At 39.8% G+C, this 20502-nt stretch overlaps 1 protein-coding gene across 2 annotated transcripts in view; it reads right to left on the reverse strand.

Moving 5' to 3' along the window:
• LOC150099419 (endoplasmic reticulum-Golgi intermediate compartment protein 3-like) overlaps positions 1-20502 on the reverse strand; it is a 179384-nt gene that overhangs the window by 59018 nt on the left and 99864 nt on the right. For both annotated transcript variants that reach the window (XM_090403787.1, XM_090403786.1), the window contains exon 9: positions 3825-3921. In XM_090403787.1, the coding sequence (XP_090259913.1) occupies positions 3825-3921 (97 nt within the window). The remainder of the gene's footprint in view (positions 1-3824; positions 3922-20502) is intronic.

The following is a 20502-nucleotide window of genomic DNA, read 5'->3' on the forward strand; positions in this document are numbered from 1 at the left end:
TTCAGGAATATGTGAGCAGAGCTAATCAGGTGTTTTGCTAAACACCTGTTAGCAAAATAGGTGTCTGATGCAGTAAAATGATCCAGATCTAGGTGGATTGATGCAGTCAGAAATGCCATAAAAAAACAGAAATATAAAATATATGACAATATTGGAATTCTGACAAGTAATAGACTAATTTGGAGGAAAATTGTTGACAAATAATGTAAACTGTATCTTGCAAGTACTGTCATAGTATCCTATTCACTGCTTGAGAGTACATACCAGATTGTTTTTATGTAGAAGGGATAGAAATTTAGGCTGTACCACAAAAGTTATCAATTTTTCATTGCCTGATTAGTTTTTGCTTAAGTGCTTCCATGTTAATTTTTCTTTCTTTCTTAATCTTTTCCTCTTTTATCTTTATGGTGTCAAGGATTTCTATTCCTTATAATCACAACCATTATATGAGGATAGGAGAGTTTGCCCTATGCCTCCCAGTGTATCAAATGTCTGTAGAAGCGTTATGTTCTTAAGGCCGGTTTGCCTGCTTGCAGGAGGAAAACCTCCAGATAAACCGAGGAGAAAAACCCTGTGGTCCAGGCCAAAGACTGGCTAACTTGCCTATGTCTGAGAAAGATCCTAAGTTCCTCAAGTCAGCGATGGGAATCGAACCCAGGACACTCCTTTCCCAGGTATGTGGTTGCAAAGCACAAAATCACTTAGCTAACCATGGGGACCATGTTAATGTTACTTGCCTAATACATTGCAAGTCATTATGATGGCCAAATTTGTATATTTCAAGATCTAATTAATGAATCTATTCATCGATTCTACCCTGAAAATATAAGGATTCAATATTAAGGTATCTATGCCATCCAGCTTTAAATTCAGGTAAACTTTGTATTAGTCAATGACCAAAATTTGGCTTCTGATTCTTCCTTCACCCTCTCCCCACTGAAATTTTCAAAAAAAAAAAAAAAAAAAAAACCAAGTTCATCATTCTGAATAACAGTTAACTGGTTGGAGAACACATGAGAATAACTTTTTTTAATATATTTGCCAGCAAAGGTTGGTCGATTGGTAGAGCCTCTGCTACTAATGGCTCATGCAAAAAGTTAAGCAAGTTTGAGCACAGTTAGTTGTTGGATGGAAATCAATCGTTCGATGCTGTTGGCACATTCTCCCTCGAAGAGTCTTTGGACTCCCTGGAGTGGTCACATAATAATAATAATATTTGATTCACACATAAAAGGTCACAAGGCCTGTAACACATCAGTGCCATGTATGGGCAAGAGATTAAGAAGGCAGAATCTGCTGAAGTATTTTTTTGAAACAGCTGAAGATTGTAGTCTTTTGGAAGACAGAGTAAGGGAAATAGGAGGAAGAAAACTTGGTTTGGTAGGTTTAGAGTTGAACTGTAAATGGGTGTTGACTTGCAACAGCTCTTGTTTTTTAGTTTTTTTTGGGGGGGGGGGGAAGGAGAGGGATGGTGATGGTGACCAGTTCAGCAGAGCATTGTCCACAAAAATATCTGTAGAATTGGTATATAAGGCAGAAATGGAATGGAGTAGATCTGTGAATGAAGTTATCAATTAATTTGGATTGCTCTCTTCTGACTAGCAACAAGCAATCCTAGGCTTTTGGTGCACCATTTCAGATTTGTGAGCAGTATTCAATAGTTGTGGAGATTTCAAAATTATACAGTGTTATTAGTTGTACAGATCAGAAAGAAACAGTGCCTTGGGAGGAAAAGCAAGCACACGAGCAGGTCTCTGTGCCAGACTTGATCATATGCCTTAGAAATGTCAAAGATCAACTATGCGAGTTTCTCTGATCCTTTCAGTGGGTTGGGTCCAAATGTAGATGGTAATGGCTAGAAGATCAGCTGTGGATCGAGAGTTTTGAAATTCATGCTGGTCAATAATTAGCTGATGGATCTCCAGGTGTTGAAGAAGTTGGTTGTTGATAACCTTCTCCCTGTTTTTTTTTTCAGACAAACAAGTGAGAGTAACTGGATGGTAGTTTGTTAGATAACTTTATGATCTTTTTTCTTCTGTAATGGGCTGAAAGTAAGCATCTTTCCATGAGTAGGATGAATGCCAGGTGAATTGCAAAATTTGGCATACCATGAGTGACTTGAGACCAAAGCTCCAGCATCTCAGAATTACATGACAACAGCTACAACAAAAGCTATCAGCAAATCCAATTCTGAAAGGGCAAATTCTACAAAAACTTGTCTCCTGTTTCAAATGGCACTTGAACCTTCTGGTCCCTTGGAAAAATCATTGGGTACAACTTTTGCTCATCCATGTTTTCACTGCTCTCACATCTGGGTGGCACTACACAGTAGGTCAATCTTGTCATCCAAAGACAAGGCACTGACACTGCTCTTCTCTTTCAATTCTTGTATTTATGACCAAGGCAAAGTTCCTCCCTCTTTACCACTTCTTACTTCATTCCATCCCTATTCTTCTATGAAAGAAATTGGAAGAACCTGAATAACATAGACAAACTAGTCATTTGATATTAATGTAACCCCCCACCTCATTGTGTTAAAATCTTGTACTACAAAAGTTAACACCAGTTTCATATTACTTCTCCAATTGCAGTTGAATGTCAGAGCTAAAGGGTTGTGTTTCCTTTTCAGTCTTTTAAAAATTCCCTGCACAGATTTTTTTAAAAAAAAATGCAGCATTTTTTATAAGAATTATGTGAGAAATTTGGTGGCTGAAGTAAATGAGGGTGGAGTGCCCAGGGCTCTGTACTAGGAGCACTAGTTTTTAATTTGTACATTAATGATAGAGTAGAAGATTTGAACGGGGATATTTAGTTCTTTGCTGATGATGCAAAACTGGGAAGGGCACAATAATTGATAAAGGTGACATAAATATCTTTCAGGATCAAATAAAGTGGCAGTGTGGGCAAAGGACAATGGTTGTCAATTTAATGTTGTACAATTGCATATTTCTCATTTGCATTGTACTAGATTACAGGACATTGATAAGGCTAGGGATTTGTGGATGATGGCGGATAGAGATTGGAAATTCAGAGGACACATTGCAAGAGTTGGGCAAAATAGCTCACAGGATTACCTGGATGTTGAAGAACACATTGACAAGTAAAGATAGGGAGGTTATTATCCCTCTTTATAAGCCTATGATTCGCCACATGTTGACTACTGTGAGCAAATTTTGTCACCTGCATTTCCTAAAGATCAGGAGGTAGTGGAGATGATTCAGAGATGAGGGACCAAGGTGATAGGTCTGTGGAATGTTCCCTATGAGGATAGATTGAAGGTGTGTGTGTGCGTGTGTTTGTGTGTGTGGGTTGCAGAGTTTATCTGACAGGTGGAGAAGAGGGGATATGATAGAAACTTATAAGTAACTAAAGAGATTCTATAAGATTAGCACAAAAGAAATTTTTCAATACACGGGGAGCAAGGGTAAAACAAGGGGTCACACTTGGATGTTGTCTAAGAGCGTGGTTAGTAATGGGTGTGTGCAGACTAGGCTCTTTACTTGGCAAGTGGTGAATGAGTGGAATGAATTGTCAGAGGTGGTTGTGAGCATCCCAACATTAAATAAGTTTAAGATGTATGATGAGTCTTTTGACTCCATGGAGTGCCCGTATAAATAATAACATATAACACACTACTTTTAATAATGAATGCTATTATTGAAATAATTATTTCAGTAATTTAATAATAGCACTACAGTAGTTAATATTACTTACCTATACTACTTTTTTCCAGAGGGTAAAAGGAAAAGCAGATTTCACAAAGAGATCTGAAAAATTATCAGGATTAAATCAAATAAACAATATTAAGCTCATATTAATCCTACCCTGTTCTGAAAGTTTTTCAGTCCCATCTAATGGATTTGTTTTTCCAGGAATGTTTCTCCCAAATGACAAATGTCTGATTCTGTGGGACACATTAAACTGAAAAATAAAAATATAAAATAAATAAATAAAATAAAATGCACATGTGCACATCAGAATAAAATATACAAAAACATTCTATGAAAAAAATACAAAAATGTGAAACTGCTTTCATGAGTGTGAATGGAATAAAGAGAAATTAATGTCATTTTTATTCTCTTGGAAGCAATCATGGAAGACGAAACCTTTGCAATGCTCTTTTGTTATATCTGACTATTATTATTATTAATTCATTATCATTGCAATTTCCAAGCATACATACAATCAAGCTTACCTGATTTATTTCCTGAGCTATTATTTGTTAGCTCTCCAATATCATCAGCTATTACATTTCTGTCTCCTGAGACAATTTCTATTTATTTATTTATTTTTAATATCAATGCTACACACCAATACAAGACGGTAACACCTATAACACGATCATGCCATGTGTTGGCAAGTAATTAGAGGAATGGAGTCTGTTGATGTGTTTCTGGAACAGTTACAGGTCACAGTCCTTAAGGGAAAATGGTATGAAAGAGGTGGATAAGCAGTTGGTTCAATAAATTTGAATCTAAACTGTGTATGGATACTGGCCAGTAACTGTTTAAAGGAAAGCGGAGGAATGATGGTAGTCAGTTTGATAGTACCTATGAAAACACCTATGATATATGCTTCTCCTTTCCATAGTCTAATAACTGTTTCGATTCTTCTGATCTAAACACCTACTATAACTAAATGACAGAAATAATCCTTGCTGTAATAAGATTTTTATGCTTGACCACTATCCAAACAGCTGGTTTTTCAAGCATGGCCAAGTAGTTAAAGATAAAAATTAAGCATTTAGCTTGAGACATAAACCCAGCTTTCCACTCAACTTACACTACTCACCATGACATCTCTTTAAAAAAAAAAAAAAAAAAATCTGACTCTGAAAAGACTAAATTTAAGACTTCTAGACCCTTGACAATGCTACTAGTGGAAATTACTACTCCCACACAAATACACATTTTCATATCTCTCTCTCTCTCTCACACACACACACACACACAAATGGTACTATTGGAACATCCTGTATTGTAACATCATACTTACCACCTGAAATACAGTTGCCTCTCACTATAGCAAACCCCTAGGGGCCGACATGAATTGTTTGTTATGAATTTCCTTTGGTACTGCATTGCACCTATGGGACTTTGGGATTTTTTGTTAGTTTGTTATGGTCAGTAAGTTTCTTTTAATTGCATTTGATATAGTGTGTCAACTATATAATCTATTCTTCTGATTCTTGCATAGACAAACAAATCATCTGATCCTTCACCAGAAAGACATCAGAAGAACCTTAAGGATATAGAACTGTTAAAATATAATATTGGTTTATAATTTAATTGTTAATTGATGCCGACTGCACCATTCTAATATTCTACGTCTATTATGAACCACACCTTTGTTATTCTTTTACACGTGCACCTTACTTACTTCTACTTTACTCAGTCATTACTATAATCTGCTTAAAATAGACCTCTCTATTAATCCCTTATAATCTTCTTTATGTTCCCACTGCTAGTGACCTTTATTATTAGTCTATCCATGATAAACAGACCAACTCTCAAACTATGCAATTAGAAAAATTTATTTGTTTAATGACTGTGCCATTTTAATTTGTATATATAGCTTGAGAGAGTATGGAACATAGACAAGATAAAATTATTATTATTATTATTATTATTCCTGACACCTCCAAGGAGTCGGAAGACTCATCGCGGGAGGACACCTACAACTGTCTCAACCACTACACCGAACTTCTACTACGAATCATCTCCATCAACGCCATCTACTGCCCACCTCCACCACAACTAGTATTTTTTGTCTGTAAGTTGCGTGTGTTCTGAAGGGCCGATTTATCTGTATGCGGGATGAAAAACCCGAGTTTCCGGGAAAAAAAAACCCTGCTACCTCCGTATGAGATCGGCTAACTCACCTTCGATTGAAATCGTCCAGATAAAGATTCCTCCCTGCGACGAGAATCGAACGTAGGCCTATTCCAATCGAAGGGCGCAATGTACCGTCGTTCTTCCAAATGTGCTACGGAGGCACTTAAATTTAACATATACAATCTCTTATAGCTAGTGATGGCGATTTTTAATCAAAAAAGCAATAGATCAGGCAAGATAGTTATACAAACAAAACATTTTATTTTGATCTTAGTATGAAACTAAGATCAAATAATTACAAATCACAATGTAAGAGGTTGAAAATCTCTTTCTCAACCTAGTCATATACACATTAAGTGTAACAAACAATTAACTTTCTCTTATATAACACTTGCTTAACCCTTTATATTGTTAACTCATCTAAATTTAACATACAGTTATTCCTTATGTGCTAACTTAGCTAATCTCCATTCATTCTATATACAAAATTTATTCGTTTACTTAACTAGTTATTAACAATTTCCTGTAAGCACTTTCATTACATACATAAATTCCAACAGTAAGCTTTTAAAACATTAACAAAATTTATGCTTGCTTACAGTAGCCTTTACAAATAGAGTCCAGTTAACATGAACAATTTTTCAGTTAGGTTTGCTTAACCTTGTAACCTTTTCCTGGAATATGACTGTTGACTGAATGATACGGTGATTCTTCACTCTTGCAGCTGCCCGGAAATTTAGGTAGATTTCTCTGTCGGAAACAGGAAATGAACTGCCAATGTCCTCCACGATGCCCATGGATAGCTGTACACTCCAAGCATGTCGTTGCAATCTGGCTGGAGTTCCATTGAAATATGGCCTTGCCTTCACGACCAGAACTCCATCCACTGAAAGGGACTGGCACCAGAATCCTCCAAAACTCAGGAAGGAGAGTGATAGAGTGACCAGTGAGAGTCTTCTAAATCCTCTATACTATATTCTTGAGAGCCCTCTCAGCCCTCTTAATTCTATGTAACCATGTAATTGTTGCCAGAATCACCCGCAGGCACACTGACGTCACATCAGCAGGCTCCGTGCAAGACACTATATCGTGAGTGCACATTTTTATGTTTGCAAGATCTTGAGAACGTTTGTTTATGCACAGTCATCGTTATAATCTCTGCTAATCCTCTTTCCTTCGTTTTACATACAACTTAATAAAGCTTATTTTTGTGCACTTTTACAGTAAAATTGAACTCGTACAATTACTACATAAATTCATACAAAATATATGAATGGAAACCTTTGTAAAATCGAACCTGATAAGTTAAAAAATTAACACATCATGAGAGATTTTACAGAACTATCCTGTTATCATCTGTACAAAATGATATAGGTTACATCTACCTAACACTATGGAAGCATGCATATATTCAGTCCATCTCAAAGAGAAGTAAAAGTCAGACATTGAACTATCATTTCAATGACTTTACTTCAATTATTTAAAAAACAATGGAGGACATCAAATTCTTCAGTGCCTGAAAGCTCACCGATATGGATTTTGTCACTCCTGCTGCAAAACATGTCTCCTAGCAAACCAAACTTAATCCACACAAGAAAAGTTTTTGAGAAATTGGTGCAGTTGCTTTTGTCATTTCCAGAACATTTCATTGAGTCTGGTATAGAGGCCCATTTACCAAACTAACATCTTCTAGTTTGCCATCCACTCATTACAAATGGGTTCAGTTTTCCCATTTGGTCATTCACTGCATATTATGATTGATGAGATGGTTTCCTCTCTTCAAGTTTTTCCACAATGGCTGAGTTTCTCTGGGTTCTGTACTTTTGACCGTATTCTTCTTCCTATATATTAATGATCTTCTCTCACTAACCTCAAAACTTATCCTTAAGTTTTCATGATGAGAGTACATGCCATTTCTCTTTTTCATTTGACAAACTTCACAGTAGTCAAATTATATCTATGCCTCAAAATCTTCGATAACCACTATCTTAAAGATGTTCTTATTCCAGTGGTGGTGAGGATAATCTAGTAAATGTTGATGATACCAAAACACTGTCTTGTCTTATTTCTTGGAAAAAACATTTGTTTTTGCCTGCATTTTAAAATGTTTCTGAAGTGAGACATGGCACTGTCATTGAAATGGTTTATGATGCCATTTGCTACAGTTTTGTGAGGGTGGTATCTTGCCACAAAACTTTGCACCTCACCCCATTTCGCACACATTTCTTTGATCAAAGAACTATGGTTAAATGCTATGTATGGTCTGTACTGCTGTACGGTGCAGAAATTGTACCTTGAAGACAACATCAATAAAAAAACTTCAACATTCATCTGTGGTTATACAGATGAATGTAAAAAATCCCATGGACAGTAAAAACGTCCAATCAGGAAGTACTGGAACAAATGGAGAAACAATGTGAACATTTAGATACCATAAAAAGAAGGAAAACTGCATATCTTGGTCACCTATTTCATAATGAAAAATATAAGATACTTCAATTGATTATAAAAGGGAAGATAAATGGAAGAAGAGGACAAGAAAGACAAAGAAAATCTTGGCTGGCAGACATCAGTTAGTGGACTGGCATGAGTTCTGAGGGATTGTTCAGAGTGGCTGAGGATTGCTCAAAATTTGCCAAGGTGGTTACTGACCTCTGATAGGAGATGGCACAAACACAACAAACAAACAAACATATAGTACTATTGTACTATATGTTTACAACAAAAAAAACTTTTTGTGGATGGGAGTTACATGAAAAAATTTCTTAAAGATTTTCTTTAGCTTGATTTTTTTGTAGTGCATTAGCATCTGAGGCTATATGTCAAAAAAAAACAAACAAAAAAAAACTAATGAATATATAAGTCTGTAGTCTTTGGAAATGGCATTAGATAAATGTAATATAATAAATGCCCAAGCATCAACTTTTCTGAATACAACAATGCAACAATTAGAAATATTTTCAAGTAGTACAGCATCTTCTATAGTGCATAATAGTTATTATCTTTGTTAGCCCTTACTATTTTGTCTACTAGTTTGTATATACTTCGTATTGTCAATTAAAATAAATGTGATCATCTTATTCTGTTCTACCTTATAACTTCTCAGTCACATATATATATCCTGGTCTTTCTGCCATAATTATAAACTCTTAGTCGTGTGTGTGTGTGTGTTATAAACTTGGTGTAAGTACACTCTGGAACATGGAGCTTTGATTTACAGGGAAAAAAAAAATACAAAATTCTGCCACCAGTGGACAACTGGTGCTAGAATCGCATGATATTTGCATAATCTCACTGTTTTTACTGACGAGTTGGTGGATATGACGAAGACCACAACGGATTTGCATCAATCTGATAAGACTGAAGTGCAATGAATCTTACCTTATCAGAACGTGCATTGCTGCTCAAGCTTTACTATCAACAATGCAGTAAGGATAATGCCATGCTTCAAGAATTCCAGCTTTTGAAGGATAGGACAAAAGGTCCAATGACAATAACAAATCTTAGAAAAATAATTTTACGATTTGTAAAATTCTGTCTTCAAAATAAAGTACCTTTAATAGCATTTCAGTTTAATGTAACTGAATGCAAGCATTGCTGTGTACAGCTCTGCAGTACAGTTGGTACATTCTAATGGATTTGATTAGATATTTATGCTATCTGGGAAGACACCTGTAGACTCCCAATAGAGAATGATTTGGAACTGTCTATATATAAAAGTACAAAATCTGAGTATTCTACTTTTTGTGTATATGTGTTTGAAAGAGCTGCAGATAGACAGAGGGAGGGATGGAATATTTCACCTAATCTGCGTAAGGAGAAGCTGCATTCTGGAAAGCAGCAATGCTACGGTGGAAGCATATTTGGTGTTATTCATGCAGTATTGCCTACCCTGATGTCTAGAGAATCTAATAAGATTTATCAATCCAAAGGGACATATGGTCATCTGACAGATGTTGCAAATTTTCCCAATGTGGATATTATTATTATTATTGCACAGGCACCATGGAGTCCGAAGACATGAGAAACAAACTATCCCAAAAATCTATCATACATTTCCTTGAGTCCATTAACAGATAAAGCACTCACAACTGACTCTGGCAACCCCTTCCACTCATTCACAACTCTCCAAGCAAAAAACGTAATCCTCACACCCCTACTAACTACACCTTTATTCAACTTCCAGGAATGATCCCTTGTTCTGGCCCCCACCAGCCAAGTGCTGAAACCTTTCCCCTGCATCAAACCTATAAAACCCTCTAAGCAACTTAAGACTTTCTATAATGAACCCTCTTTTTCTCCTATTAACCAACTTCTGCAATCCACACACATTCCGCAAACCACTTATCATCTTGGTCACTCGTCTCTGAATCTTGTCCATTACTTTCTCATCCCCAAAAAACCCAGGAGACCAGACTTGGGCAAAGTAATTCAAATGTGGACATATCAAAGTCTTATAAAGAGGAATAACTTCCGTATCTCTACTTGTTAATGTGTTCTTCAATAGTCAAGTAATCTTATGGGTTATCTTAGCAACATGTCCTCTAAACTTGAACTCTCTGTCCACCACCACCCCTAAAATCTCTAGCTTCATCTATTTCCTGAAGTACAGTGTGCCATCACTGTGATACATAGCTTGTAATCTGTTTATTCCAAAATGCATAACTTTACATTGCTCCACATTAAACTGACACCCATTAACTTTTGCCCATAACTGGCAGCCTATTTAAATCCTTCTGCAATCTCTACACATCACCTTGATTCTATTACTCTACCTAATTTCGCATCATCATCAAACAACTGAATATTTATTTCCTATATCATTTACGTACAAATTAAACAGCAATGATCCCAGCACTGAACCTTGCGGCACATCACAGTTACCTGTTTTTGCCTCAATACTGCCCTTCCATATACCACTTTTTGATATCCATCCAGCAGGCAAAAATAGGTAACTGTGATATGCCGCAAGGTTCAGTGCACACAAAATCCACATTACCAGTGACTTATCAATCTCCATTTGTTGGAATTTGCATAAAAGAGTTCCATGTGGTATTCTGTCAAATGCCTTCACAGAATCATCGCACAGCCATTTCATATTCTTATCATATTCACAGTATTATATTCTTATCCACCTATTCTTGAATTCTCTTTTTGACCAATTTTTCCAGTACTTTTACCATCATGCCTGAGATACTGATTGATCTATAATGTGCTAGCACAGTCTTAGAGCCTCTCTTATGTAAGGGAATTATTTTGCCCTCTTTCCACTCCCTTGGAATTGTACCAAAGCTGAGAATCAAAGAGCCTAGTCAGAGGTATTGCCAGTTCCCTTGCATATTCCTTTATCCAACTCAACTGTTACTCTATTATAAAAAGTAGTTAATTAATAAAGCATGACTGGCCCTTAATAAAGCCATGTTGCTCCTCATACAATATCATATTTTTATCCACCCATTCCTGAATTCTCTTTCTGACCAAATTTTCCAGTAGTTTTACAACTAGCCCAGAGATGCTGATTAGTCTACAATTTACTGCTGCAGTCTTAGAATCTCACTTATGTAAGGGAATTATTTTGCCTTCTTTCAACTCCCTTGGAACTCTACCAGAACTGAGACTTAAATTAAATAGCATAGTCAGAAGCATCGCCAGTTCCCTTGCACATATTTGCAAAACTCTAGCTGATATCCCATCTAATCCCACAGCTGTATTTACATTGAGATTCTGCAATATCCTAAGAACCTCCAATTTATCCGCCTCTGTTTTCACATTAGTGTCTGTCACATATGTTAAAGCAGTAACCTCACTAGGATGATATACCCTTGCAAAGTGGTCACTCAGCAATTTGACCATTTTATCTGCTTCTGTCACCTCATGTCCATCATCACTCATTAAGATTAATCTTCCATAGTCATTCTTCCTCTTACTTGCCACATAACAAAAGAACTCTTTGAGATTTCCTTTGACCTGCTCAGCTAGATTCTTCTCAATCTGATTTTGCCCTTCCTTGCCTGAGCCTTGCTATTTGTGAGTTTGCTGGTCACCTTTCAATTCATATACCCTCCACAACATTAATGATATCACTCATTCAGCTAACTTCTACCTCATTAATCCTCCTCACCTTCGGTATACAATTTAATATTACTTCCTCTAGATGACCCTTAACTATCTCCCATGTACTACTAACATCAGTTAGATCCTGATTGATGTGTCTGAAAGGACAGACCATTCACTCAGGATTTAACATGTTTAAAATGAAGGCTGAAGGAAGAAAAACTTGCACTCCAGAAGAATACAAGGTAAATTTCTAAATGTATAAGAAAATATTTTCCTTTCATGTAAGATATCATAATACTATATTGTTTTATTTATTTATGAGAAGAGAATTATTTGCAAATATCACGTTCATTTGAGATGACTTATTTTTCTGTGAATCCCTGAGTAACCTGTGAGCAAAGGTCTAATGTTCGCATGCATGTTAAATGAAAAGCCCGAGGCAGTGACGTACACGGAAAGCAACTCACGTTTGCCTTCCGAGAAAGAGTGCTCCCAAAGCAGGGAGAAAGTAAGGGACCAACCTGGGGATGAGACTATCATAGTGCCGTGTGGGAAATTCAGAAGGAAAAAGAGGGCGCTAACAAGAGAAATAAAAGGGGCTCATGAGGTCAACGAAGCCCACTTTTCTCATCTCATCGATTGTTGTTCCTACTTTTTTCGCGCGGACCGCAGACGCTCGTTGCCTGAGCCAGGATACCATAGATTTTTTTGCTATTTTGTAAAATTCCGTTACTAACATTTGTTACCTATTGACCTTTTTGTGTATCTTGTACTGACTGCACTAACCTGCTGGTAGCACGTTTTAGCGCTACGGGATTATTTTAGAGTCTTCAGACTCTAATTCTTTTTTTTATTTTTTTATTTTAGATGCAGAGACCAGTAATGAGCAGAGTGATTCTCCCCCCCCCCCCCAGGACCCAGACCTTAGGAGTGAAGATTCCAGGGTTAGAGGACCCAGAGTCCTGACTAAAGTACTCAAGGAGATCGTAGGAGTACAGAACATCTTCTCCTTCACCATCTACGGAGGAGGACGATTTCTGTTCGTCGTGAAGAACGTGACGATGAGGGATAAACTTTTAGAGGGCTACCAAATCCAAGGGAAGCAAATGACCCCTACCATGGTGGGGTCACAAGTGCGCCAGCTAAAAGATCAGCCGTTTCCCTATGGAGTTTTAGAAGCCAGAGACGACATGCTCATACAAGTGGGGGAAAGTGAGCAACATCAAAAAGAGCATCTCCCAGGAGAACCCCACTGGTACTCTGGTGAAGTTACCTTCACCATGGACATGCGACAGCCAGTGCCCAACCTTGTTACCATCGGCACATCACGTGTAATGGTGAATTATCCCGAGGTACAGAGACAGTGTCTGCGATGTGGTTCGATAGAACATCTGGGAAGTGACTGCCCCCGAGCCAAGTGTTTCAACTGCATAGGCATCGGGCACATCTCAAACCAGTGCCCACACCCCTGCTGAAAGTGCTCCAGCACGGAGCACAAAATTACATCGTGTCCTCTGCGCACATTCACAGAGAGGGCAGGGGTGCTGATTGAACCTCTAAATCCGCAGCCTACAGGAGACGCCAGTGAATTTCCGGTATTACCCACCACCAGTGGGGAGAAAACATTCTCACAAACAGTACTGGGTAAAATCAAGAAGCGACCTGCTACAACACCATCTGAAGAAACTGTTATCCCCCCCCTCAGCAACAACATCAGCTGAGGAAACAGTCTCCCCTTTGGCCATTTCTACTATTCCACTGCCACCAACGGAAGTAGAACAACACACAGCCGAGGGTAGCACAGAAGAAGCCATGGATAGCAGTACACCAGCTATCCCCCCTCCCCTCAACAACAACAGAGGAAGCTTCTTCTGGTAATGCTTCAGAGATCTCCCCTGCAGTAGTCAGCAGCCCCCCCTCCTGCAGAAGAGAAGAACACGGAAGGGGGGAACAACATCTCCGCACCCCCAAAGACCTCCCTAAGAAAAGAAAAGAGGCGGCTTCTCCAAAACTGGAGAAAAAACATCATCGAAGTCACCCCAAGGGAGGTTTGGACTCAACAACATCAGAGTCCAAGATGGAGGTGGAAACCTCTTCTCACAAACAAAGTGTCAATTCAAAAATACAAAAACTCACTGGCTTCCAGTTTAATTTGTACGATTATGAAGAAAAGGACAACAAAATCGTCAGCTTCAAAATTATAAACACCCAGCACAAGTTCGAGGTTCTCTCGAACTCATGTACAAAACTGGAAGCTGGCCTGCAGGATGCGGGATATTCTACCTCCCCCCTACAGATTGACGATCTCACGAAACACGTAAGAAGACTACATCTCAAAAACTTAGGCTAGGTTTAATTACCTAAAACACCGTAATGCCGCCACTCACCCCCTTCTGTATTGCTCTTAACATCAGAGGGCTCCATTCACCACCAAAACAAGAAGAGGTGTGGAAGCTCATGCTAGCCCACAACATCCAGCTCTTGTTCCTGCAAGAAACACACTTCTTTCATTACAAAGATATGCAGGAATTGAGCCATAAATACCCCGTACTATCATATTGGAGCTTCGGCACAAGTAACAGCGCCGGGGTCGGGGTACTTATGCTAGCCCCCCCCCTCCCTCCTCAGAGCCTTCCATAACATCCAGAGGGACACAGAAGGGAGAGTTCTCACCACTGACTGGAAGTACTGGGGCTGTATCACCAGGTACATTAACATCTACGCCCTGGTAGACCGAACATCTAGGTCAAGATTCTTCCAGTCGCTCCACAACTACCTGTATGCCACCCATCATGTCATCCTGATGGGGGACTTCAACTGCGTGGCGGACCTGGCCTACGAAAAAGTAGAGAGAAATCCCAACACAGGTACAGGTGGCTACAGGGACTTGGAAATTCAACTTAGGAATCTCCAGTTGACAGACATCTGGAGGGCTCACAACTCCTACTGTCAGGATTATACTTGGACAAGCCAAGGCATTGGCACATGGATCGACTGCTTCTATTTGTCACCTTTAGTTGTCTCCAGAGCCGAGACAATAAGGAACGTTCCGATTAACTATTTCATCTCGGACCACAAATTAGTCGTGCTCACATAGCATTCACTAGAAGCTGTAGAAGTTAGTCCAGGCCCCTGGAAGTTACCACCAGGTTCCCGTCCCTGTTCTCGGCAAAGCTTAACCAACTGTGCTCCACCTGGAGCACTGCTGGCTGGGACACATGGGCATGACTAAAATCTAACATCAAAGATAACATGATAAAATGGGACCAGGAACGTGCCTTCCTTAGAAGAGCTTGGCTCCGTGATCTCTACAAGGAGAGAAGCTGGTTTGTGGCCAGCCAACGCCAAGGTTTTCCATGTCACAATGCCATCCATGACATTAATCTTGACATCGAAATGGAGAAACAGAAGCAGGTGGAAGAAAAGAACACCAAGATCCGTCTCCACCTCTGCTCAGAAGACAGGCAATCGGCTGCATTTTACAACAGGCGTTATGTTAATTTCCAACAGGAACGAACCATTACTACCATCACAGAAGGCGGGTGTAATTACACCACCACACCCGACATCATGAATACCTTCTGGGTGTACTACACCACCCTCTACCAAGACAGTAGTGCCCCCCAAAGATTACTCCTGTTGGAATTGACCCCTTCCCTGCGCACATCCAAGCATGGTTGGATGCACCAATCACAGTGGCAGAAATAACATCTGCCTTCAAGCAATGCCATACAAAGAAAGCGCCTGGGCCAGATGGATTAAGCACAGAACTCTACCAAGAAGCCTGGATGAAGACGGAATGCCACACCATCTTCATCCCGAAAACCAACAGGGACCCTTATACCATCAAAAACTGGCGTCCCATCAGTCTGTCAAACACGGATTATAAGATCCTCGCCCGTGTTTTAAATGACAGGCTGAAGATCGGGAGGAGGTACGTTATCAAAAGCAGACAAGTGTACGGCGTTCCTGGCCGATCGATGGAGTTCAATCTCATCTTCATCAGAGAACTGCTACGTCTGGTTAACATCAAAAAGTACTCCATGGCATTGTTGACTATCGATCTCAACTGAGCGTTCCATGGCGTCCGGCACTCCTTTCTCTTTAACATCTTGGAGAAAGTCGGGGTCAGCAGTGGATTCCTTAACATCATCAGAGCAGGCTACAACAGCTCCACTCGTCTCCTCGTTAACGGACACCTATCTGACCCTATTACCATCCAGAAAGGGGTCAAACACGGGTGTCCTCTTAGTCCGCTGCTCTTCGCACTAGCCCTTGAGCCATTCTTACGGGCTGTCAACAGTTCTCATACAGTTAGAGGAATTCCACTCCCTCTCACCACGGATGATTCCAAAGTGATTGCTTATGCGGATGACGTGGTGGCCACTTTTAGGGACAATGACTCCATACGGAACTTCTTTACCATCTTACAGAAGTTCAAAGTGTCGGGGTTAACATCAAACCCCGACAAAACTAAGATCAAGACATATGGAGTCTGGGACCTGAACAACATCCCAGCAGGTCTCATCCCTACTGCCAACCCCCCCCTCACCATCTTGGGGGATCCCGTTTGCTGAACAGCTAGTGCTCAACATCGAACATCTCGACGACAACACCATCGAGAAGCTCGAGGACTGGAAAAATGGAAAGCTGTCACTCTCCTTCAGGGCCTCTGTCATCAAGACCATCATATGCCCTGCACTTCAGCACATCCTGAATATCACCAACATCAGCGAGGATCGGGAAATACGGCTTTACAGGAAGTCCCTGAAGAAGTTCTTCTGGGGCAATCTACGCCAGGAGGTTGAAATCAAAATCCTTCAACTTCCAGAGAAGCTGGGGGCTTTGGCCTCCCTCAACATCGGGTACCTAAGTAATACCACCTTCCATCTTAACAGGATACTGCAGACTGAACATCCCTGCAGTATCCTGTGTGGTATTTCTTAGGCTTCATGCTTCCCCTTTATGGGATCCCAGTCCATCAGGGTCCCAAGGTGAACATTGTTCCAGAGGACTACAACAGACTTTGCCAGTTTATGCAACAACTTCGCTCATCGGGTGTGAACATCGGTGGGATCTGGAACGGCCACACCTGGTATGAACATTTCTTGAACATCCTCCGTACCGACATTCCAGATCTAGGAACTGACAACAACAACATCCTCTTCGGTCACCTCTCCAAACATCGAGGCTACCTGTTGAGAAAGGACCTGGCATGGAGGATAGCCCGTGGACACATTCCAGTCAATGTGAACAGGTGGTGGTTCAACAACACCTTGAACCCCCCCATGTGACTTCTGCCAAAGCCCGGACACTGTGGAACACGCCATCTACCAGTGTCCCATTTCCATCTTCATCTGGAGGAGGTTAAGTGACATGCTCTGCACCCCCCCCCCTCCTGCTGCAGGAGCAGGTCATCTTCCTGCAGTTCGCTCCACCAGCCAACAACAAGCAGAAGTTACTAAAATGTTAAAAAAAAGTTTTTCCAGAAGTTACTAATCTTTATCATAAATGAGCTTAAGTATCACATCTGGAAGGTAGGAAAAAAATTTTCTAACTCTGCTAATCCTCCCAGTTTGTTGGATCTCTCGAATCATTCTCTATATGTTTTACGGTTCCTTGAGGAGGTTTTTACATCTTGAAAAAGAGGCTCTGGGTGACAGCACATTTAAGAACAAGTGGTGTTCACCTCCAATCCTGTGTAATATCAGAAATAACACCATCAAGTTCTGCTTGCTGCTGCTTTAAGATCTCCATCTACAGCAGCAGCTCCGCTTCTAGTCATTTCCTTGGTCTCTGCATCCCCCATGAGTTTTGTTCTGTTCCCTGGTCTCCCACGGAGATAGTCCGGACGAAGAACCCAGGCAGTGCAGGCCTACTCGAGGCGGGCTGTCCTGAAAGGGCAAGTCACCTAGGTGCCACTACCTCTGTGGTCTTTTTTATCTTAGGAAACAGGCAATGGCACGAGGTGAACAGTTATCATCTGATAGCATGGAGCTAGTAGGATGTGTAGGATGAGCTGAGGCCTATTTTTCTCTTTTCCCTACTCCCCACCCGCCCTTCCTATCCTATTCCCCTTCCTCTCCTTTTCCCCTCTCCCATCCCCCCAGTACCCCTCCTTAACTTCTCTGTCACTTCCCTACCGCTCTTTCTCTTCACTTCGGGGGGTACTCTACCCCCCCCCCTTTATAGGCCGATGATGAGTTTTCCTTTACTTTCACCCCAGGCCTTCCTGTTCGAGTCGATCGTGCACAAGACAGCGATGTGTAACAGTGGGAGATTCAAGCAGTCCGTTCAGTGAACTTCTGACGGAGTATCAGCATGTGATAGTGAACGCTCTCCTTGGAAGCGGTTGCAGGCACGAGCATGTCTGCAGCTAACCTTTGACAATGCAGAAACGATGCTGTATACGAAGATAGGCCTACCGAGTGGTAACCAGACCCTGCACGTGGCATGATGGAAGATCTAATTCGCGGGCAACACAAAAGGTAGAAAAGACCAGCAGACCTGATTCCAGTTCAGTGATGGTAAAGGAGACTTTTTGTTTCATGTTAATTAGTTCGCATTGGAGAGAAGAAATTACTTTGTGATATGATGTTTGGACAGTCTAGCTAATGAACTCTAAGTAGAATTTTGTGATATGTAACATAATTGATGTCCATTGGCATATTGTCCTGGACCGATTATTAATGAGAGAGACAGAGTCAAATTTGTGTGATATATGTTACAGGTAGAATTGAATTGAGATTGCTTTGATAATAAGCCTCAGAACTTAGAAGTAAAATTTAGAAGAGAGAGAGAGAGAGTTATTGTTTTTGGTAGTACTGTGCTTAGTGATATGCTTAGTTTTGTTTAATATGCATTTTGAACTAATTTAGTGTGAATTGACCTTATAACTTAGAATTGATATAACTTAGATTTGAAACACATACTATAAATGTGTTTCAAGTTTCAAATAAACATGTATTTTGTTTAATTCTGAGTCTTGCCTGAATATGAAGTCAAATGTCTCAATGTCTCACTGAATAGAAATCCACTCTATTATAGGATATAAGCTGGCGCAGCATTAAAAAACAAATTTGCATATATCCGAAAAGGGGACAAACTCAATATTTTGGTAAGCATAGATACGACTACAGTAGATAATAGGAAGATGTAAAAGTAAGATTTTAGCAATAGGAAACAATCTAATACATCCTTACCCAGCAGTGTTTTATGCCATGGCATAGATTTAAGCTTGTCATAACCACCTGCCTTGTAGTTCTGCATATACTCCTTCTCGATAGAATATTCCTCATGTTGTATAGTCTCCAAGTCAATACTTCATAGTCATTTTCATCAACTGGAGGCAATGTGGTTACCTTGGTCATGGATAGCACTTCTGATCTTATGACCTGTTCTAATATGCTTATGCCCCTAGCCCCCCTCCATCACATGCTGCCTCAAGTAATTATCTCTTAATAGGTGTATAAATTCTATTTCCTTCCTGGCATGTGATCTTTCTTCCATCCAGTCTATATCTCTATGGTTGAAGTCCGCCATAATAATCACTTGACCTGTACTCATTGTACTAATTTGGCAATGCATGTCTTCCAGATCATCTGTGGGACTCCCTGGCCTATAGCAACAACCAACTGTATATTTTGTCTTACTGGCCTTAATCTCACAAAAGACTGCTTCAACTGAACAGCCATGCTGCAATTCATGTACTATCATCAGCAGTACCCATCCCCTCATCCTATCTTCCCTGAAAATACTAAACCCACCACATTCTATACTTGTAACTACATCATCTGCTGTTAGCCAAGTCTAACTAATGCCTAATAACTTTTGGTGAGGTTGCACTAACCAATGCCAAAATCTCCTCCCTTTGTTCCTGATACTTCTGGCATTAGTATTTAGAAACTGCAACATCCTTTTAGACCCCCACCCACTTTTACTTTATGAAATGACTATCCTATTCAATATATTTGATTGAGATAGATTTCACACTTGGTCAATCTCATGGGTAAGCACCCATAAACTCACCTGCTTCCACCCTAACTACTTAAGTTTTCCTGAATTTGTGCTTCAGCATGCTCGGTGACCAAAGTTCTCTCTCTCTCTCTAGACACTTAACACCAAAACCATTTAGATGCAGTCTATCAGCATCTCGGTTCTTATATCTTTTGTGCCAACCAAGACAATCATTTCCTTCGACTTATTTTTTTGCATCCAGAAAAATAAATAAAAAACTAATTAGCCATCTGGGATGGTGTGGCAAGGATTTTATTTTAGTCACATATTATAAAGACTAGGAATAAGCAATGTTTAATATAAGTGGAGCAATGAACATCTGTCTTTTTTGCAAAGACAGATGTTCATTTTGGGACTAGTATGCAAAGGATGTTCATCGTTCTTCAGCAGTTATCTCAACAACTGACATACATACAAGGTAGAAATGTCAGTTTACTGCTAAATAACTTTGTTTCTGAGCAACTGTGATAATTGTTTGTCCTAGTCTTAGTTCTGGGTCTGGATGAAGGCCATGTTTTTTCGAGAAAAACACAAACAATTTTCTGTGGTGAAAATCTATGTCTATTTGAAACCAAGCAGTTTGAGATGGTAACCG

Source organism: Typopeltis vanoorti, chromosome 14 (genome assembly GCF_054136105.1).
Source record: "Typopeltis vanoorti isolate ZY-2024b chromosome 14, IOZ_Tvanoo_1.0, whole genome shotgun sequence".
NCBI classification, from domain to species: Eukaryota; Metazoa; Arthropoda; class Arachnida; order Uropygi; family Thelyphonidae; genus Typopeltis; species Typopeltis vanoorti.